Consider the following 22,857-nt stretch of genomic DNA (forward strand, 5'->3'; position numbering starts at 1 on the left):
AAAATGGGTTTTGCTTAGGGCACTTGTTAAGCATCATTTAAGTGCCATTGGGAACTTGAATTTACACATACCTTTAGACTTTTACACATGTTCTGGGATTTTTTTCCTCAAAGTATGTGTAAAGTCAATGTCCCAGTGGCACTTAAATGATGCTTAACAAAGAAGATACCCAGTAAGAGGCTTGTGTTGGACCCCAATATAAAATGTTTCCATACATCAAAATGACTCGCGGGAATTGTTTTCCTCCCTTGTTCTAATACAACTTCTGTATTCTTGTTCTTGTACTCGAAATCATTTTGGAAACTATAATAACCTTTGACAGTTGTTGAAATAATTAAAAGACAAGATAAGTTAGTGCAATCATAAAAACATGGTAGTGCCAACAACAGTTGCCTAAATATATATGGGTTTTGTTAGGTAATTTCGCGGAAAGCCAATTTACAGCTCATTTTTGCATGTGAAACAACCAATTTCTCCAGAAGCTTAAGATATTAGAGTTGGTGTTTTTAATCATTTTTACTTCAACAAGGGGAGTTCTATGTTCTTTCGACAATAAATATAGGCTACTGATATTCACACTTCCATGTTTTGACATCAAGAGGAACCAACCTTTTTTTATTTAACTAGCTGTCACAAGCTATTACAATCCACAAAAAGCTCTTAGCAGCCAATTAAAACATAAAAGGCAAGGTGGGTTCACCCCATTATCAAAACAAAGTCGTGCAAAACAGGCATCATGACTGTTTCTTTGCCTTTGAAGACCAAAATTAAAAGTAATTCTGAAATCAAACTAATGCCAAATTGGCTGTCCATAGCATAGTCTTAACTCTTAAGGAGATGTTCCAAAACAGTAACTACACAAAATAAGCATGAAAGAAAACTTGACTCTAATTCATTGATCATGAAAAAAGCTTACTAATGATGCTGCAAATGCAAGCGTTTAAGCCCAAAAGAAGCTGTAAATGCAAGCATTTGGGCCCAAATGATGCTGAAAATGAAAGCATTTATACCCAAATGAAGTTGAGAATGGAAGCATTTAGGCCCAAACCCATCATTGTCTACTTAAATCATTCTAATCAAAGATCAATGCTTAACAAGAAACACAGAGAAAAAAGTAGATTGGTGTCGCACGATCAAGAAAGGCGCCTGCAGAGAGTGAGGCCATCACCAATGCAGATTTGTGATACCTCTATGCGAGAATCAGAAGCCAAAAACTTGTTGAACTTCACAAAGAAATTCCTGATCTCCCTCAATATTTCGTGATGATCAGGATCTTCTAGAGCAGCCACTAGGCCAAACCAAAGCGTGTTATCATACCCAATAATCCCTCCAACCTTAACAAGCTTCAACAACCGCTCGTGATACTCGCCGTAATTGGTCTTGTCTGCATCAACAAATGCGAAGTCGAAAGATCCCTCTTCCTTTCCCTGCAACATCACAATCTTGGATTAAAATATCTTATTCTTTCACATTTAAAACACTTTATTTTGTAGAAAACAAGTGTTAAGATGGTCTTGGCGATAAAATGTGCTAAACAAGTGTAGATAAATAGCCCCAAATATAGAAGACATTTTGCCCCCTGATATTTGGTCTCTTTCCAAACCAAAGTATCCTTCCTATATCAAATCTTAGCCAAAAAAAAAGCTGAATGAATTATTTGGAAATTCAAATTCCAATACTAAACTTCGAGCAGCTGATCAAGACCACACACATACCTCTTGTAGTATTCTATCAAGAACGGGGAGCGCTTCGGATTGAATGAAATTGATCTTGTTCTCAACTCCTGCTTTCTGAATATACTGCAACCCTATCTCATAGTTTTCTCTATCAGGGTCTATTGCAATTATCTATGACATAGACATACAAATGCAATGTCTCATATTGAGATCAAAGAGAAGGAAATGCCGATCCAATAATTACAAATAAATAGACAATAATGCACCTGCTCATTCGTCAATTACAAAATGTTTAAGGGTGTAATCCAATTGATTGCACATCAAAACTAGCCCTTAAACATTTCATCTCATGGAGAAACTCAAGAAATCCTAGAAAAAACAAAGAAATTTCGATAAGGAATTAATAGTAAGGATCATAGCTACTTCACCTTGCCGTCACCAGGCAATGCAAGCGCAGTGCAGAGGAGCGAATAACCTGTAAAAACCCCGATCTCGATCGTTTTCTTCGCGTTCATGATCTTCACTAATAGCATCAGCAATTGACCTTCCTCCGGTGGTGTGCCCATTATGCTCCTGTCCAAGATTTTTTGTTGTTGTTGTTGTTTTTTTAAGGATATTTTTATATTGTTTTGGGGGTGATCAGAGATTATTTTTTTTAACTTAATTATTTGGTTAGAAAATATCGCATTTTTGTTGATTGGAGCAATTGATTTGGTGGGTCACAACTAGATCAAACAATATTATTTGATCAAATTCCAAATTGATCATCCTAAACAGTAGATCGAAATGGAGATTTCTTAAAAAAATTCCTGAAAGATCTTACAATGAAGCTCCATTGAACACTGATATATATTGAAATCAGATATGATCTAGTGGTAGCCCAGAAGATTAATTGCTCCAATTTTAATGATGGGTATGTAGGGTGAGTGACAAAAAATTGTTGTTAGCAATCCTCGGAAATAATATTACTTTTCTTAACGTACAATGGATGATTTTGGGTGGCTTCTCGCAGTGCTTTGAGTTGCTCGTGTTCTCGCGGATAAACATTTGTTTCCAAAATGTACTGTAAGAATTTGGAATAGATTGGAAAGAAAAAGGATTGAAACAGTGGTGAGCCAAAATATAGTGTTAGAGATGTAATGCAGAAAATAAAAGGAGATAAAGAGATGGTACCTTATGGAGGGCTTCTGTGCATAAAAGATTCTTGTGTTCAGGCAAGAATTTGGCCATTGAAAGAGATTTCTACGTACGATCAATTGCTATTGCAATGTGAAGAGGTGAGAATAAAAGAAAACAAAGGACGAATATCTCTCTCTACCTCTTTCACTTTGCAATACGCGTGTTTATATGATCTGTAACGGTCGCTAAAACTCCTTAGTAGTTCAGACTCCCTGTCTTCATTGGGTGCTAAACTCAAAAGCACAAAACAAGGACTATCCGTGACAAGAGCTATAGTTAGTTAGTTACTGTCCATTTATTAGTGAGGATGCTAAATAGAAGGGCGCCCTTACAAAAAAAAAATCTGCACAGAAGGGCGCCCCAGCTGGATCCAAGCTAGGGAAAAAGCATTTTATATTTAACATTGGAAACTACAATGAATGAACTGAAAAATAAATGCATTTATTACTTTGACCAACACCATATTTCTTTCTCCATTTACTAATTTTATTAAGGGGCGAGTTCCAACAAGTTTCTTACTCCCTCGAAGGATCCCGGTAAAATAAAAATCCCATGTTTGGTTGACCCGACTATGGTGGGGAAAAAAAAATCCCTGTAAAATAAAAATCTTGGAGCAAATAACGGTGCAATCAATGGAAATACCCATAACATAAAAATAAAAAGGAAAGTGAGCAAGGAACACCAAGTTAGGCGCACCAAGTTCTGGAAGGGTTGCTTTTCGTATCTCATGTATATCTTATCCTTCTTTTAATATATCTGGTCGGGGTCTTGCCTAACCCTAGCTTACCTATAAAAAAAAAGATTAGGCGCACCAATCATTTAATTCTAGATGAGGAAATGATATGTTTCCCTCCTTTTCTTCCCTAGGACACCCCTTTAGTATAAAAAGAGTAGTCATAAATATACTAGTGGGGTGGCTAGGAGAAGAAAAGGGGGCAAATATATCACTTCCCTTCTATAGGTGTGGACCGTGTGGTAGAGTAAGTTGGTTCACCATGCCTTTTATAGTTTGTTTTATTTTTTTTTATGACAGCTAGCAAAACAGAAATCTGTTTTATAATCAGGGACTTGATAAGGACCAACCCAAAGGCTAATATCAGATGAATTAAATGAAAAAGACAAAATCTGTTGAAAAGTGAGAGTATGTGGCTGCATGAAAGAGCAGCCACATAGGACTAAAAGCCAAAATGGCACATGGGCCCCACTTCATAGGAGAAATGTTCATATATGGTTTCTAATGGTTTCTTATCTAGTTATCTTGTTATGAAAGTGGGGCCCACTTGATCCCTCATGGACTAAAAGCCAAAATGGGCCCGCTTTTATCCCTCCAGCCCACATCTGAAATAACATTTAGGGCGATGCTTGATCAAGTTTTGGATAAAGGGTCAGGATTGTCGGTAACACCGCGATTTGCCAGGAAACTGAGAAAAGAAATTCTCAACCGGATAATTGTGCCTAGAATTTTCTGTGCATGAACACAACTTTTTTTTAGTTTCATGATTTTTGCTTCTACAACAATAAATACTGGGATATGATAAATTCGCACCCCTTAAGGATAATACGCACCCCTTTTAATGTGAATTGTGGGCAGACTTAAACGCTTTTCGACGCAATTCGCATTAGGTGCAAAGCAATTTATTTGCTTTGGTGGCGGCCCACTAGATCAACAGTCCTCATTGGCATGTACACATGCCATTGTGTAATGTGCAACTCGGGTCAGGGTCAGGTTGAGGCCAACCCCAACCCAACCCAAGACAGCATGCATTCCCTCAACACTAACCCAACCCAACCTAATCTTTGGGTTGAGGATGGTCAACCCTAACCCAACCCGCCTCTAAATCTCTCAACCCTAACTGATGCAAGTGCAACTTGCACGCTCACGAAGATCGACGGTCAAGATCATCCGAACATTCATCGGATCGTCTAGGACCCTCAGATTGAAAGATACAAGACGGCATCTAGGTCAACTGTCCACATTGGTTACTACGCTTCAATAGAGTACTATTTTAGTTTGGATTTGTTTTAATTATTTTTAGCTATTTTCTTTAGTTGGAACGTCAAAGATGAGATTGTATTTAGGAGTTTTACCTTCTATGATGCTCCTTAGCAAATAGCTTATAATTATGTGGGCAAGAAAACTATGAGAAAGGAGTTCCGTTTTAAAAGTATGTTCCCTTATTTTCATGGCATTCCCATGTTGTCAATCGGTGAACCCACCTTTTGCATGACAAGTTTTGGTTCATGGTTTTGAATTTCGACCGAAATCCAAAATTTCGGATTTTGGTGGAGACCGACACCGAAACCACCCAAAACCGAAAATGGTCATTTATTTCGGCCGAAATTTGACCCAAAAAATCTGTTTTTTTTTTAATTAATTTAATATTTCACCGAAATTGCAAAATTTTCGGCCCAAATTTAAGTAATTTCGGCCGAAATTTAATATTTAATAAAATATTGGTTTCGATTTTTGTACCAGATTTCGACCGAAATTTTGAAATTTCAAGGTCCGAAACCGGTACCGAAACCGAAATTTTAAACCTTGTTTTGGTTATGCATTCAATCACTAGTTGGCAGGTACCCAAACTAGGCTTCGAAGACTAGAATTTTAATTATTAAAAGTCAAAAATGTCATGCCGTTCTTTTTTTCTTATAGGAGGAATGCTTAACTCAAGGGCGTCCTTTGCAAAAACCACCCGCAAAGACACCCCCATTTGATCCACCTCAGCATGTTGCATTTATGCTGAGGTGGATCAAATGGGGGCGCCCTTGAGGCTGGTTTTTGCAAGGGTGCCCTTTAGTTTCATCCACACTCTCATCAAATGCCAGCGTGGCACGGCATACAACTCTACTGACTTCATTCAACAAGCTGGCACTTGTTTATTTATTTATTTGATTGGTAAGCTGGGATTAGGCGAGATCCCGACCAGAAATATTGCAAAAGGAATTACAGAAAAGGAGGGCCGCGCAGGTACATAAACAAACGAGAAGAAAAGGAATTACAGAAAAGGAGGGCCGCGCAGGTACATAAACAAACGAGAAGAAAGGAACAAACAGATACTAAAAAGCAAAACAATACAACTTGATATAATGCTCTCCCATTCTATCCTTGCGAAGAATATCCACTAGGTCCAGAATGGTCCCATTGAACTGGATATCATCACCTTTTAGAAGGCAGAGACGCTTTGATAATAAGTCCGCTGCAGTGTTAGCTTCTGATGGGGTCCAAAATCTGCAACCAATCGGCTGTTGACACGTGGCCCTTACAGGGACCACTGCAAAGCCAACACCTGTCCCTGCTAGGTATGACACCTGGACCAATCGGGGACTTCCACCTGCCCCTCCTAGGTATGAAACCTGGTCCATACAGGGGCTACCACCTGTCCTGGACAGGTGGCTCAGGATCACTATAAATAGCCTTCACTTGTGCTAAGGTGAGGGATCTGAGATAAAAAACCCTAAGCTTTTTGCTCTGACATTGCTCTGCACTCCTGCTCATACTGACTTGAGTGTCGAAGCGCCCGTCCGAAGCACCACTCCGGGTTGGTCTTCTGACCCTTTGTATCCTTGTATGTGCCCTTGTGCAGCGCAGGACTCCATTAGCCCTTCAGCTGTGGCTTGCCAGATCAGCCCTTCCGGCCTTACCATAACCTGTTACCAATTTTAGACCTAACAGATTTGGCGCCATCCGTGGGACCTCGGAACAAAAAGCTGTTCGGAACCTCACTCAAGCAATGGTAGGGAAAAACGGAAAGCATGTGCCAACCTCCCGGACGACCTGGGCTACGGCCCCCCGGGAAGGAAGAAGCGAGCGACTGGCCTCGCAGATAGAAGTCGGGGCGGTAGGGGAGCAAAGTCCGACTCGCTCGGACCGCTCAGACCCTACCCCGACCCCAAGGGAGATGCAGGCCCTTTTCCAAGAAATGACCGCTGTGATTGCGCAGTTCAGGAATCCGGCCCCCGCACTCCAGCAGCACCCAGTCGAGGCTTCTCAGCCCACCCAGAGGACGGGAAGTTCCCGCAGAGAGCACACGCCCCTGCCCCGGGATCAGACTCGTCACTCCACAAGACGAGATCACCTCTCCCGGGACAAGCATGTGCGCCCCGAGCCTCGCCTAGATCATCGGTCACGATCTCCTTCCGTACCAAAGCATGGTAGCAGGGGAGACCCCACGCAAGGAGAAGGATCGCGACACCGGCGAAGGAGTCCGGCCAGTCAGTCCAGCTCTGCTATGAGCCCGCCGGCAAGAAGAGAGAGGCCCGTCCACCGGGCAGAGAATAGAGACGACCCGATGTTACTAAGGATCCAGCAGATCGACCACCGGATTGAAGAGCTCGCCAGAGGGCAGGGCCGGCCTGCCTCCAGAATCTTCACAAGCGCTCCCCCATTTTCGGACAGAGTGCTCAGCGCGGCAACCCCCGCGGGCTGGAAGATGCCGCAGATTTCGCAGTATGACGGGACCACCGACCCCGTGGACCACTTGGAGACTTTCAGGACTACAATGCTCCTCCACGGGGCGTCGGATGGATTCCTTTGCCGGGCATTCCCCACCACATTGACTGGAGCCGCGAGGGACTGGTACTCGCGGCTCAAACCCAGGTCCGTGGACAATTTTGATAACTTTGGGGACGACCTGGCCCGTCACTTTATGAGCAGCAGAAGACCCAGGAAGACGACGGCTTCGCTGATGGCCCTCAGGCAGGGAGATGATGAGGCCTTGAAAGTGTTTGTTGGTCGCTTTAATAGGGAAGCCCTTCAGGTTCCCAACCTGGATCCCTCCGCGGCCACGAATGCCCTTCTGGCCGGCGCCCGATCAACTGACTTCAGACGAGCAGTGGCCCGGCGCAATCCGTAGTCCCTCGCAGACCTGATGGCCGGGGCGGAGGAGTACATCTCGGTGGAGGAAACTCTCGCCGCCCTGGACTCTGCTAGCAAGAGAAGGCCTGAGGAGAAGAACCCTACCAAGCAGCGTATGGATGATAAATCTCAGAAGAAGGAGAGAAGCCCTTCCCGCAAGGAGAGAAGCCCCCACCCGAGAGAGCATTACACGCGGCTGACCGCGTCCAGAGCACAAATCCTGGCAGCCATTAGGGAAGAGGATTTCATCCGGTGGCCGGAGAGGCAAACCTTGACGGGGAAAAGAAACATGTCCCAGTACTGCAGGTTCCACAAGGACCACGGCCATGACACCAATGCGTGCATTCATTTGAAGGAGGAGATCGAGCAGCTGATCAGCAGAGGGTACCTCGGAAGGTACTTAAAAAATAATGACAACAGAAGAGAGCGCAAGGACAAGCCGAGGAACAGAGGCAGAAGCCCCCGGGGCACTCAACCTCTGGGCGACCGCATCCAAGCTCCTGCGCCGGCCAGCCCCCCTCCTCAGGTACCTCAACCTCAACCTCATGGTGTTATTGGTACCATTTCAGGAGGGCCGACCGCGGGAGGAACCTCTTCATCAGCCCGCATGACTTATGCCCGGCAGGTCAACGCCGTCCATACCTGCAGTAAGAAGGCCAGGCTAGAGAACGAGATATCCTTTTCAGATGCAGATCTCGACGGCCTGATCCTCCCGCATGATGATACCCTAGTCATCACCATGCTGGTGGCGAACTGGGAAATGAAGAAGATCTTGGTCGACAATGGGAGCTCCGCAGACATCCTCTATTATCACGCCTTCGAGCAGATGCTGATCGGAACTGACCGTCTGAAGCCGGCCAACTCTGATCTGTTCGGGTTCTCCGGAGAAGTTGTCAAAGTTGAAGGGCAGATCGAGCTTCCAGTTCTTATCGGGGAGCCGCCCTGCCAGTCCTTCGCCATGGTGAACTTCTTGGTGGTAAGGGCCAAGTCGGCCTACAATGCTATCTTGGGACGCCCCGGCTAGAATCTCCTCCGAGCTGTTCCCTCCGCCTATCATCAGAAGATGAAGTTCACTACACCAGGAGGTATAGGGGAAATCAGAGGGGATCAGCCCCAGTCGAGGCAGTGCTATGCAGCGGCACTGAAAGGGAAGAATGCGTCCGAGTATCTGCCAATCGAGCTGTTTGATCTAAGGGATGAAGCCCAGATCATAGTAAACGAACCAGCCGAGGACCTTATATCTATCCCTTTGTACAGCGCTGACGACCAGAGGGTTGTCCAGATCGGCTCTGCCCTGTCAGAGGCCGCGCAGCAGGATCTTGCTCAGTTCCTCAGAGTCAATGCAGATGTCTTTGCCTGGGCTCCTTCAGACATGCCCGGCATCGACCCTGCAATTAGCACCCATGAGCTCGAGGGCCTTTGAAGGCCTGTAAAGAATCTCTGTAATTAAATTTCAAAGAGAAATAAAGTGGAGTTGTCACTAAACAGTGTCCCTCATTTTTGAGTCACTAATATATGCCAGCTCCTCCAGTCAAAGACTCTAAGTGTTTGCAGACTTAGCTCTTAGCCTAAGTGTTTGCAGACTTAGAGAGCGGCAGTGGTGCACTCTGGCGCGTCCAATTTGGTGTGGAGATCAGTTCCAACCATGGACCCGCCCTAATGGAAAACCACCTCAAAGACTCTAAGTGTTTGCAGACTTAGCTCTCAGCCAAAGTGTTTGCAGACTTAGAGAGCGGCAGTGGTGCACTCCGGCGCGTCCAATTTGGTGTGGAGATCAGTTCCAACCATGGACCCGCCCTAGTGGAAAACCACCTCAAAGACTCTAAGTGTTTGCAGACTTAGCTCTCAGCCTAAGTATTTACGGACTTAGAGAGCGGCAGTGGTGCACTCCGGCGTGTCCAATTTGGTGTGGAGATCAGTTCCAACCATGGACCCGCCCTAGTGGAAAACCACCTCAAAGACCTGCCCGGCCTGGCCGTCCAGCGCCTTAGCCGGACAGGATATGGCGCAATCGCTAGACGCCAAAAGACCTGCCCGGCCTGGCCGTCCACAGCCTAAGCCGGACAGGATATGGCGCAATCGCTAGACGCCAAAAGACCTGCCCGGCCTGGCCGTCCAGCGCCTTAGCCGGACAGGATATGGCGCAATCGCTAGACGCCAAAAGACCTGCCCGGCCTGGCCGTCCAGCGCCTTAGCCGGACAGGATATGGCGCAATCGCTAGACGCCAAAAGACCTGCCCGGCCTGGCAGTCCACAGCCTTAGCTCTCAGCCTAAGTGTTTGCAGACTTAGAGAGCGGCAGTGGTGCACTCCGGCGCGTCCAATTTTGTGTGGAGATCAGTTCCAACCATGGACCCGCCCTAGTGGAAAACCACCTCAAAGACTCTAAGTGTTTGCAGACTTAGCTCTCAGCCTAAGTGTTTGCAGACTTAGAGAGCGGCAGTGGTGCACTCCGGCGCGTCCAATTTGGTGTGGAGATCAGTTCCAACCATGGACCCGCCCTAGTGGAAAACCACCTCAAAGACTCTAAGTGTTTGCAGACTTAGCTCTCAGCCTAAGTGTTTGCAGACTTAGAGAGCGGCAGTGGTGCACTCCGGCGCGTCCAATTTGGTGTGGAGATCAGTTCCAACCATGGACCCGCCCTAGTGGAAAACCACCTCAAAGACCTGCCCGGCCTGGCCGTCCAGCGCCTAAGCCGGACAGGATATGGCGCAATCGCTAGACGCCAAAAGACCTGCCCGACCTGGCCGTCCAACGCCTTAGCCGGACAGGATATGGCGCAATCGCTAGACACCAAAAGACCTGCCCGGCCTGGCCGTCCAGCGCCTTAGCCGGACAGGATATGGCGCAATCGCTAGACGCCAAAAGACCTGCCCGGCCTGGCCGTCCACAGCCTTAGCTCTCAGCCTAAGTGTTTGCAGACTTAGAGAACGGCAGTGGTGCACTCCGGCGCGTCCAATTTGGTGTGGAGATCAGTTCCAACCATGGACCCGTCCTAGTGGAAAACCACCTCAAAGACTCTAAGTGCTTGCAGACTTAGAGGGCAGGAGTGGTTCACTCCGGCTCGTCCTAATTGGTTTACAGACCAGTTCGGCCAATGACATCCGGACAACCACTCCGGCTCGGCAGAAAGACAAGGAAGCAGCACAGAACTCATAAGTACAAAAAGCAAGGCAGCCGTACAGACAGTTGGACAAAATTTAATTTGTATTCATATTACAAAAGTGCCCTTTTCGCCGAGCTGGCTTACAAAGAATGAGCCTCATGGGCCATTACAAAAAGTACACAACCAAAAAGAAAGATAGGAGCAAGAGGGCTGCCACTCAGGCCTCCCCGTCGACCACCTCCTCGGTGACTGCCTCTGAAGTAGGGACTGCACCCTGGCCGGCCTCAGTGGTTGGGGCGGTGACCTCGGAAGCCAGAATGACTTCCTGTTCCACCTCGATGGGTTGGGAGGAGTCCGGTTCGTCTTCTTCCTCCTCGTCCTCCTCCTCCTCCGGAGGTGCATACGGGACGGCCAGTCCGTCCAGGGAAATGTCGGGGTAAGTCTTCTTCACCTGATCGGAGCAGAAAAGGAACCCCGCCTTATAGGCCTGGAGGCCCAGGTTGAAGAAGTGTGTGTCCTTCCTCTTCTCAGTTTCCTTCACGGCCTCCCTCACTACCGCTTTCACGGCCGCCTTGATAGCCGCCTTCTCCCTCCGACCGGCTCTCTCCTGCGCATTTAGGAGATCCTGCACGGCCTGGTTTTTGACCCTCTGCAGCTCATCCTTCAAGCTGTTGAATTCGGCCTCTTTGATCTGGACGGCTTCGGTAAGCCTGTCCTTCTCCTTCTGGAGCTGGCTCTTCTCGGACTCTATCTGTGTGAGCGTCTCAGAGAAGAGATAACGCTTCTTCGCCATGTCCCTTGAGTACACCTGGAGTTGATAGAGGGCGGAGGTGATTGCCGCTTCGCAGGTCTCCGGCGCCTCATTCTCGACGTCCCGCCGGTTGCGTGGGAGGACGCCCTGGTACACCACTTCCGCGGCCACCCGGCTATCCCCCAGGCCGGTGTCCATTTTCTGCACCGCTCAGTTTGGGCGGAAGACGTTGTCGCCTCTCGCCGCCGTGGCGGCAGGGATGCCCAGAACCGGCCTGCTGTGTTGGGGCTCTGTCACCCCTGCAGACCCGGAGCTCTGTCCGGCGAGATTTGCCAGGCTCGACTTGACGGAAAGCTTATGTGTCGCCCGGCTGCTTTTAAGAGGCTCGGCCAGTGCGGCCATTGCCGGAGTTGACTCCGGCACCTTTCTTTTCTTGCCCTTGGGTTGGGGCTGCTCCTGCGTTGGGGACGCTTGGGAGGTCTGCCTGATCTTGTCCAGCATGGACATCTGCTTCACCATTTCTGAACGTGAGAACAGAACACAGTTAGAACTATATATATATATATATAAAAAAGGAACAGTTCAAAAAATAAAAGCTGGCCTAAAGAGTTTACGTACGTGCCGGCGTCGCACGACTGATCCCGAGCGCTACCAGGTCGGCCTCCCCGGAGAACTCCGAGCAGTTTATTTGACCACGCTTCAGCTCTTCTTTGATCAGAGCGAAGGTCATGTGGTCGTAACCCTCAAGGGCTGGTTTCTGACTAAGGAGAATGGTGTCCGGCGTTCTCCATTCCAACGAGAACGGCCAGTGGGAGCCCGGCTCGGTGTCCCTAGCGTAGAAAAACCTGTTCTTCCATGTGTGAATGGAAGTAGGTATGCCAGTGATCATTTTCACTTCGGGCCGTTGGCTGATGTAGATCCAGCCGCCCTCCTTGTGCCTCTTCAGATGCGCACACATCCTGAAGACGGGCATGGTGGGGTTCCTACGGAGACGAACTCCCAAAAAATAAAGGAAGCCGACCAGCGTCCTCCAAGAGTTCGGCACAACCTGTGTAACCGCCAGCCCGTAGTACCTCAGTACATCGACAAAAAACGAATGCAAGGGAAGCCTGAGCCCGGCCCGGAAGGCTTCTTCGTATAGGCAGAGATCTGCACTATCGTTGCTGGCCCGGTCCCCTTCAACGGCCGCCCTCAAAGTGTACCGATCAGGGATACAGTATTTGTCCCTGACGGCCTGAAGTTTGCCCGGCCCCAAACGGTTCACCTCGCGCAGGGCCCCGATGTTGTACTGCGGATTGGCCTCCATCCGTGCCTCCGCTATAACCTCGACGGGCGCGCGCGGCGAGGGAGGAACTACCGCCTCAACGTCTTCTTCGTCGCCGCTGGTTTCTGCCCGGTGCGGTCCGTCCCCACGGACCGGGATTGTGTCTAAGTCCACAATCACTTCCTCCCCGCTCTCCTCGTCTACAATTATTATCTCTTGGTCCTCAACACCGGCCTCCGTAGGAGAGGCCGGCCTCGTCCTCTCCGACGCCCCGGACCCCGTACTACTGGTCGAACCGGGCTCCTCTGAGCCAGAGTCCGACTCCGAACTAGTGCTAGACATTAAAAAGGGAGAAAAGAAAAGCTAAAAGAAATTACCGAACTGAAGTGTTGACCGAAGATCTCCGGGCTCACTGATCCGAAGCGGGCAGAAATTTAAATAGCCGAGCAGAAGAGGAGGAGAGTAAAATGTGAAAAGTGAAAAATGAGGAGTAAAACTCCGGTATATATAGGCTGGGAAGAGCGGGAAAAATCCCGCCCTTTTCCCACCAGCCGGAGTGCGCCACGTCACCTACCGCATTAAATGCGAGGCACAAGTTCCAAAGTGATTAGGCGACAAAAGACCTGCCCGGCCTGGCCGTCCAGCGCCTAAGCCGGACAGGATATGGCGCAATCGCTAGACGCCAAAAGACCTGCCCGGCCTGGCCGTCCAGCGCCTAAGCCGGACAGGATATGGCGCAATCGCTAGACGCCAAAAGACCTGCCCGGCCTGGCCGTCCAGCGCCTTAGCCGGACAGGATATGGCGCAATCGCTAGACGCCAAAAGACCTGCCCGGCCTGGCCGTCCAGCGCCTAAGCCGGACAGGATATGGCGCAATCGCTAGACGCCAAAAGACCTGCCCGGCCTGGCCGTCCAGCGCCTTAGCCGGACAGGATATGGCGCAATCGCTAGACGCCAAAAGACCTGCCCGGCCTGGCCGTCCAGCGCCTTAGCCGGACAGGATATGGCGCAATCGCTAGACGCCAAAAGACCTGCCCGGCCTGGCCGTCCACAGCCTAAGCCGGACAGGATATGGCGCAATCGCTAGGCGATAAAGGATCTGCCCGGCCTAGCCGTGACGCCTAGGAGATCTGCCCGGCCATGACGCCCAGGAGGTTTGGCCGGCCAGACTTCTAGTTCAAATTTTGACCGGACTGGATAGCCCAGAGGCTCCTGTCCGGCCGTGCTCCTTCAGGCCAAGCTTCAAAGCCGGACCAGGCCGCCCGGAGGCCCCTGTCCGGCCGCGGTTTCTTCTGGCCCAGTCTGAGGCCGGCCCCAGCTGTCCAGAGGCCTTAAGGCCGGCCAGATGCTGTTTTAACCCTCTTTTTGCTTCCCCTAGCCACTGTCACTACTCGGAGAACCAGGGGGCAACTGATGGGGTCCAAAATCTGCAACCAATCGGCTGTTGACACGTGGCCCTTACAGGGACCACTGCAAAGCCAACACCTGTCCCTGCTAGGTATGACACCTGGACCAATCAGGGACTTCCACCTGCCCCTCCTAGGTATGAAACCTGGTCCATACAGGGGCTACCACCAGTCCTGGACAGGTGGCTCAGGATCACTATAAATAGCCTTCACTTGTGCTAAGGTGAGGGATCTGAGATAAAAAACCCTAAGCTTTTTGCTCTGACATTGCTCTGCACTCCTGCTCATACTGACTTGAGTGTCGAAGCGCCCGTCCGGAGCACCACTCCGGGTTGGTCTTCTGACCCTTTGTATCCTTGTCTGTGCCCTTGTGCAGCGCAGGACTCCATTAGCCCTTCAGCTGTGGCTTGCCAGATCAGCCCTTCCGGCCCTACCATAACCTGTTACCAATTTTAGACCTAACAGCTTCTCTCCAACTATGAGATATCTTCCAACTTTCCATCCTGGAAAGACCTTCGTTGATTTGGTTCAGAATGCCTACACTTCACCATGGAGGTTTACATTTGTTGTTTATAGCATCCACCGCCATCTTTGAGTCTGATTCTACCCAGATACAATTCATTCCATATGCATTTGGAAGGGATATTCCATTCGCAATGGCTTGAAGCTCCAAATGGAAGATAGGCTTTTGGGAAACCTCTTTTGAGAACAATTGAGATCACTTCGCCTTCATTATTACGAAATAGGCCTCCGATTCTGGTGCCTTCAGTGTCAAGAGACGCATCATTATTTACCTTATATTCCCCGAGCTTTGGTTTAGTCCATGTACAGTGTCTAGGCATTGAACTCTTAACCTGAAATTTGTATCCAAATAGGGCGGCTGCCTTTGCATTAGTATCACAATCCATATCTGTTCGGTTAAGTCCATTTACTTTGCACTAATATCACACAGAAAATTCTTAAGGACGATCATTTATGAGTTTTTTTTTTTCTTTAAAAAATCCTACAATTTCTTTCCTCCCATAGATGATATATAGCTGCTTGGAAACTCATATGGACAGCAAGGGTTCTTTATCCCTCCCCCTTGCAAGTCTCTCTAATGTCCATCTTAGGGCTGCAAGAGGGTCGGGTTTTTCAAAACCCAAGCCCAATCCTGGATCCCATTATCTCGGCCCTGACCCGCCCTGACCCTGAGTCAGGGCCAAAAAACCTCAACCCATTGCCTGCCCTACAGGGCTCAGTGCTGGCCCTGGCCCGCCCTGATTGGCCCTGATTGGGCAGGGCCGGGCCTAATTGACCCTAGTGCAAATACCTGTTAAGAGTGCCAAAAATAAAGCAACCACTTATCATATAGAACAAAATGATCAATAAACAGAGATAGGGAACAAAATAAGACAATATGAATTCAACAACATGACGGGCAACAGAGACAATTAATAATAATAATCTAAAGAAACATCAATCCAAGATAATAGAAAACATTAGCAAAAGAAACATGCACAGATAGTTCAATTCTATAATAGAAAACTTAGGGTCGGGCCGGGTCAGGGTACCCGAGGCATTAACCCAAAACCCGACCCGACCTGAGTCAAGGACTAAAAAAATGAACCCTGACCCACCCTCACGGTTGGAAAATCCAGCCCTGACCCTGTTCGGGCTCAGGGCGGGTCAGGGCTGACAGGGCCAAACTTGCACCCTTAGTCCATCTCATTCCTCACAAAGATTGTTTTTAGGTCGTCTTCTCATACCTGCTCTCCAAAGCACCGATCGCCAAATCCAAGATGAATAACCACACTTGAAAAATATGTGGTCCACCGATTCCGGAGCTGCTAAACACAGCACTCATCTTCTATATACTAGATGGTGCAATGAACTGGTTATCCAATGTACTCAGCTTGTTCAAGATGGCTTGCCAAGTTGTAATGGCATGACGAGGAGTGTGGCCTTTGAATGATACTGTGTGACCCCATTCAGTTCTAGGATGATGATTTCTTAATTGATTCCACGCACTTTTGGATGTAAATTCTCCACTGGTTATGGGCATCCATATGGGGTAATTCTTTCCCTTATCATTAAATAAGCCACAAAAAAAATTTCTTCTTTCCTCACATAACGTAGGCTTATTTATAATTGGGTTCTAATTACCCCTGAGTAAACTTGGTCGAGGGTTTTGATGCTAGCCAGAGAAGAATCAGAGCATGATCTGGAGATCAGAGAGCAAAGAGTCCCATTTGGGTTCCACGGTTGGGTCCATACATCCACCTCTTGCACTAAACCAACATTATAACATATAAATTTGCTTGCGCAATCTCTCATCTTCATGATACTTCTCACACCCCATGATAGCCTCGATGGAAGTTTCACCGTCCACGGGTTTCTGTCCTTTACATACCTTTTATGGAACCACTGACTCTATAAGGAGGAGTCCTTGTTTGATAAGAATTGCCATTGTAATTTAATTTGAAGAGCTTTGTTTGTACCTTTAAGCTGCCTTAAACCCAAATCCTCTTCCAACTTAGGCCTGCACAGGTCCTTCCATGCTACCGAGTGGAAACTCTTCTTGCCTTCAACATCGCCCCAAATGAAATTTCTGAATATCCTTTCCAGGTTTTCAAGAATTCCATCTGGAATGTTGAAGGATCCGGACCAAAAGTTTTGAAATGAATTTAACACCGTGTTCACCAGCTTTGTTCTCCCTGCTTATGAGAGATACCTGTTGTTCCACGATTGGATTTTCTTCTGCACTTTGGAAATTAGAGGTTGACATTCCCTCCTGGACATTCGCGATGTAAAAAGAGGGAGACCAAGATATCTAATTGGAAGTGACCCTTCTTTGAAATTAAGCTTCTCCAAAATCCGAGCCTTTATTCTAGATAGCGTTCCTGCAAAGAAGACTTTGCATTTCTCAACATTTCCTTCCAACCCTGTAATGTTTTTTTTGAAATAGGTAAGCTGGGGTTAGGCGGACCCCGACCAGATATATTAAGAAAGATCAATAAAGATACTACAAGAAAACAGAAAAGCAAGCCCCTCGCACATCAGAGAAGGGCAAACAAACTATCAAAAGGGAGCCAAAGGCCACCCAACAAAACGGCAAAGACAAATAAAGGAGAACAACCTAACCGCTTCAGCAAAATGAAAACAACAGCCACAACACTGCCAAAATTCAAACAGCTACCACAAAAACAAACAGCACCAGAGCTAACAGCAGACCCAAAAACACCAGCACCAAAAGCAGACCCCAATTCATGATCAGCCTCCCGGAATGAGCCCACGAAATGGGGACCTTATTCCAGTAGAGGGGATCGGGGAGATGGATGGCAGCACACAGGAAGAAGGAGGCTTAAGGAGGGAAGCAGCTGACTTTCCCTTTTTATTCTTCTTGCTCTGAACTAAATTCCAAGGACCTTCAGACGATGGGGACGATAAAGAGAGAGAAAGGTCCGGAGGCTTGGTCTGCTTTGTAGATGTCTCGGGGATATCAGAGCCAATGACTGAGAATTTATTTCTAGATAAGGCACTATTGGTAGAAGGGGTTTCAGGATGATCCAAGCTGATCCTATTATGAGCAATTGGAGAATCAGAACTTAGCTGAACAGCTTTATCACTATCCTTAGTGATTGGCCTCCATTCCTTTCTGTATTGTCCAACCCTGTAATGTTAGTAATTTTTTTGAGACATTTCTTTAGGCAGTTAGCTGCTTTAATAGTAGGACGACCAAACAACATCAAGTCATCCGCAAATAGTAGATGAGAGATTGAGATAGTATCTTGAGAGAATGGGGCTGTGTGTCTCTTACTTTGTAATGCTTTCTCAAGGGTTTAGGGATAACATTTCCATTGTTATGCAAAAAAAAAGAAAGAGTAGAGAGTGGATCCCCTTGACGAATTCCATTAGAGGATGTGAAATGGCCTTGAGGAGAACCATTTATAAGGATTGAGAAAGAAGGTCTGGAAATGCACTCAGCAACCCACCCGACCCAGGTTTGGTTAAATCCTTGATCAAGCATAAAGTCCAAAAGGGATGCTCTATTAATATTGTCAAAAGCTTTAGCCAAATCAATTTTTAGACACATAGCTATGGGAAATTTTGGGAGATAGAAATTATGAAGAAGATCATGGATTATGAGGATAATTTCATTGATTTGTCTTCCTTGAATAAAGGCCGATTGAACTGGATTGATCAAATTTCCAATGACATTTTTAATCTCAGAGACAGAATTTTTGTGATAATCATATAGGTAAAGTTGCACAAGGATATTGGGAATTTTTTTGAAGGGGAGGTACCATCGGGATCAAGGTGATGAAAGTTGAATTTCATTTCAGGAAAGAGCTTCCCACTTTTGAAGAAATTTTTGATAGCTTTGACAAAATCACTCTAAATAAGATACCAAAAAGTTTGAAAAAATGCAGCGTTGAACCCATTAGGCCCTGGGGCCTTATCTCTGTCTGCAGCCATCACAGCTCTCCGCACTTCTTCCTCAGGTCACCTCCTTTATTAGGATATCTGCTTCTTCTTGAGAAAGAATTCTAGTGGGTTTGGGTTGGGGGTGGGTTCATATCGATGATCTCGAGTGGCAGGGCTTCACAGAGCAATTGCTGGCAGAACGCATCGCAGTATCGGCAGCAATCGGCACACAAGATGCCATTGTTGAGGATTCCTTTGAAGTAGTTTACCATAATTTCCGAAATCTCCTTTGCCTCCATGGCAATTTCCCCATTGGCCTTCTTCATAGCGATGATTTGGTTGGCAGTATCTAGACTTTAAAGCAGAGTAAAAGAATCAAGTATTAGAGTCTCCCATCCTTAACAACTTTGTCTAGATTTCTGCCTAGCAAGATTTTCCTCAAGGTTCATGGTTGTAGTGAGCTTGAGTTTTGCTTCCTTTTCTTCAGCAATTAGCTCACCAGCGATCACGCCCAAAACTGGGTGTAAACACATTTAAACTTCAACACTCCCCCTCACGTGTGGCCTCTACCTTTTGGATGGCCTTACACGTGGCACATGGTACATGGCCCCTCTAGTCGTACACATGAATTTTTAATATCAAGGAGTTGTTAGGTTTTGAACCCATGACCTGTCGTGAGGCAATAACTCCGATCCCATGTGAAACAACCAATTTCTCCAAAAGCTTAAGATATCAGAGTTGGTGTTTTTAATCATTTTTACTTCAACAAGGGGAGTTCTATGTTCTTTCGACAATAAATATAGGCTACTGATATTCACACTTCCATGTTTTGACATCAAGAGGAACCAACCTTTTTTTATTTAACCAGCTGTCACAAGCTATTACAATCCACAAAAAGCTCTTAGCAGCCAATTAAAACATAAAAGGCAAGGTGAGTTCACCCCATTATCAAAACAAAGTCGTGCAAAACAGGCATCATGACTGTTTCTTTGCCTTTGAAGACCAAAATTAAAAGTAATTCTGAAATCAAACTAATGCCAAATTGGCTGTCCATAGCATAGTCTTAACTCTTAAGGAGATGTTCCAAAACAGTAACCACACAAAATAAGCATGAAAGAAAACTTGACTCTAATTCATTGATCATGAAAAAAGCTTACTAATGATGCTGAAAATGCAAGCGTTTAAGCCCAGAAGAAGCTGTAAATGCAAGCATTTGGGCCCAAATGATGCTGAAAATGAAAGCATTTATACCCAAATGAAGTTGAGAATGGAAGCATTTAGGCCCAAACCCATCATTATCTACTTAAATCATTCTAATCAAAGATCAATGCTTAACAAGAAACACAGAGAAACAAGGTAGATTGGTGTCGCACGATCAAAAAAGGCGCCTGCATAGAGTGAGGCCATCACCAATGCAGATTTGTGATACCTCTATGCGAGAATCAGAAGCCAAAAACTTGTTGAACTTCACAAAGAAATTCCTGATCTCCCTCAATATTTCGTGATGATCAGGATCTTCTAGAGCAGCCACTAGGCCAAACCAAAGCGTGTTATCATACCCAATAATCCCTCCAACCTTAACAAGCTTCAACAACCGCTCGTGATACTCTCCGTAATTGGTCTTGTCTGCATCAACAAATGCAAAGTCGAAAGATCCCTCTTCCTTTCCCTGCAACATCACAATCTTGGATTAAAATTTATTGTTCTTTCACATTTAAAACACTTTATTTTGTAGAAAACAAGTGTTAAGATGGTCTTGGCGATAAAATGTGCTAAACAAGTGTAGATAAATAACCCCAAATATAGAAGACATTTTGCCTCCTGATATTTGGTCTCTTTCCAAACCAAAGTATCCTACCTATATCAAATCTCAGCCAAAAAAAAAGCTGAATGAATTATTTGGAAATTCAAATTGCAATATTAAACTTCGAGCAGCTGATCCAGACCACACACATACCTCTTGTAGTATTCTATCAAGAACAGGGAGCGCTTCGGATTGAATGAAATTGATCTTGTTCTCAACTCCTGCTTTCTGAATATACGGCAACCCTATCTCATAGTTTTCTGTATCAGGGTCTATTGCAATTATCTATGACATAGATACACAAATCCAATGTGTCATAATGAGATCAAAGAGAAGGAAATGCCGATCCAATAATTACAAATAAATAGACAATAATACACCTGATCACTCACCAATTACAAAATGTTTAAGGGTGTAATCCAATTGATTGCACATCCAAACTAGCCCTTAAACATTTCATCTTATGGAGAAACTCAAGAAATCCTAGAAAAAACAAAGAATTTCAATAAGGAATTAATAGTAAGGATCATAGCTATTTCACCTTGCCGTCGTTAGGCAATGCAAGCGCCGTGCAGAGGAACGAATAACCGGTAAAAACCCCGATCTCTATCGTTTTCTTGGCGTTCATGATCTTTAGTAATATCATCAGCAATTGACCTTCCTCCGGTGGCGTGCCCATTAAGCTCCTGTTCAAGATTTTTTTTGTTTTTGTTTTTTATGATGTCTTTCTATTGTTTTCAGGGTGATCAGAGAAAAAAATAAAAAAAATTTTTTTAACTTGGGCTCTGTTTCTTTCAGGCTCTGTTCCTTTCAATGAAAAATGGACGTAAAATTTGTTTTATGTTCAATTTTTTAACATAAAACAAATTTTACGTCAAAAGAAACAGAGCCTCAATGTAAAATGGGCGTAAAACAACCCATTTTTCTACATAAAATAGGTGTAAAATTTATTGTACTCCCATTACACGTGAGAAGAAACAGAGTCTTTCTCTCTCTCTGAGGAGAGACAACTTTCTCTCTCTCAGGAGAGAGAAAGAAACATTGGGGGTCGATTTATCATTCCCCAATAAATATTGTATTTATTGCTGATTAGAGCAATTGATTTGAGGTGTCTCCACTAGATCATCAACATTATTTGATCTCATTCCAAATTGATCATCTTAAACCGAAGATCAAAGTTGAGATTTCTTTAGAGTCGAAATTTCTTTAGACAATTTCTAAAACATCTTAACTGTTAGCATTTGAAGAGTTTGATCAAGCCAATTGGAGCTCCATTCAAGACTGAATTGAAAATCCCATATGGTAGCCCAGAAGATCAATTGCTCCAATTGGGTCTTGTGTGTTTGGTAAATGACAAAAAATCTCATTGGGCGAATGTTGTTAGCAATCCACAGAAATGATATTCCTTTTGTTTTTGGGTTTTGTTAATCAGTGTGCGTTGAAAATGTAAATCTACAATAAATTTACATAGGGGTTAGGCGTTTTACATGGCTTTTGAGTCTTTTTTCTCAAACAATGTGTAGATTTACATCGTTAACAAAACCCTTTGTTTTTACGTACATTGGATGATTTTGGGTGGCTTCTCGTAGGGCTTTGAGGAACTCGTGTTCTCGCGGATAAACAGTTGTTTCCAAAATGTACTGTAAAAAATTGGAAAAGAGAGGAAAGAAAAGGATTGAACCAGTGGTGAGCCAATAATATAGTGTTAGCTAGAGAAATAATGTACAAAATGAAAGGAGGAAAAGAGAAGGTACCTCATGGAGGGCGTCAGTACATAACAGATTCTTGCGTTCAAGCTTTTTGTTCGCCATTGAAAGATATTTCTACGATCAACTGATATGAAGAGGTGAGAATAAAAGAAAACAAAGGACTAAAAGATCTCTCTCTCTCTCTCTCTCTCTCTCAATCGGAATACACGTATTTATATGATTTGTAACTGTTTATCCTACTCTTTAGTTGGTCAGACTCTGTCATTGTGTGATAAATAAACTTAAAACAAAAGCGTAAAATAAGTACCATCTGTAAAGAGTAAGTCACTCGTACGTATGTGAAAGAGTGGCAACACCACATTACAGAGCTCACATAAACACTGTAAGTTCTACAACAATAAGAAGGGTTTTGTTAATGACTGCCTTTAGGGCATTGGGTTTTAAGACTTTTTTCATTGGAAATTAGGGTAAAATATCATTTCCAACGCACTTAACTAGTGCGCAAAAACCATTAAAAAAGAAGGGGTAAGTTCTACAAAGGAGGAGTGCTAAACTGAAGGGCGCCCTTGAAAACGAGGGAAAGTTCATTTATAATAGCATTGGAAACTGTAAATTTCATAAATGAAGTGAATAAATAGGGATTCTCTAGGTAATTTCGCTGAAAGCCATCTGCGAAATGCCTTCTGTGATGGACGCTAGCA

The 22,857-nt window shown here is 45.6% G+C and overlaps 1 protein-coding gene across 3 annotated transcripts; it reads right to left on the minus strand.

Annotated features, from left to right (window-relative positions):
- Positions 1-866: 866 nt before the first annotated feature.
- LOC143862633 (flavonoid 3',5'-methyltransferase-like) lies at positions 867-22,416 on the minus strand. Of its 3 annotated transcripts, none has more exons than XM_077373691.1 (5): positions 22,202-22,416; positions 2,660-2,739; positions 2,105-2,249; positions 1,716-1,847; positions 867-1,427 (listed from the first exon to the last, which is right to left on the minus strand). In XM_077373691.1, exons 1-5 carry the CDS (start codon positions 22,256-22,258, stop codon positions 1,134-1,136), a joined length of 708 nt encoding a protein of 235 aa, XP_077229806.1. In that variant the 5' UTR covers positions 22,259-22,416; the 3' UTR covers positions 867-1,133. The 3 variants fall into 3 exon arrangements, with proteins under 3 accessions (XP_077229806.1, XP_077229807.1, XP_077229805.1); XM_077373692.1 differs by lacking the exon at positions 22,202-22,416 and adding an exon at positions 2,850-2,989; XM_077373690.1 differs by lacking the exons at positions 867-1,427; positions 1,716-1,847; positions 2,105-2,249; positions 2,660-2,739 and adding exons at positions 19,751-20,312; positions 20,601-20,732; positions 20,989-21,133; positions 22,008-22,087 and having other exon boundaries at positions 22,202-22,382.
- Positions 22,417-22,857: the final 441 nt, after the last annotated feature.

This window comes from Tasmannia lanceolata, unplaced genomic scaffold (genome assembly GCF_043159265.1).
Source record: "Tasmannia lanceolata isolate RefF3 unplaced genomic scaffold, GAP_Taslan_0.1 ptg000037l, whole genome shotgun sequence".
Classification (NCBI taxonomy): domain Eukaryota; kingdom Viridiplantae; phylum Streptophyta; class Magnoliopsida; order Canellales; family Winteraceae; genus Tasmannia; species Tasmannia lanceolata.

Coding starts and splice junctions, on each gene's coding strand:
- LOC143862633 (XM_077373691.1), bottom strand. CDS start 22,258: ATGGCGAACAAAAAGCTTGAACGCAAGAATCTGTTATGTACTGACGCC. Junction 2,250..2,659: donor GCCACCCAAAATCATCCATT/GTACGTTAAGAA, acceptor AATCTTGGACAG/GAGCATAATGGGCACACCAC. Junction 1,848..2,104: donor CATTGCCTGGTGACGGCAAG/GTGAAGTAGCTA, acceptor TCTATGTCATAG/ATAATTGCAATAGACCCTGA.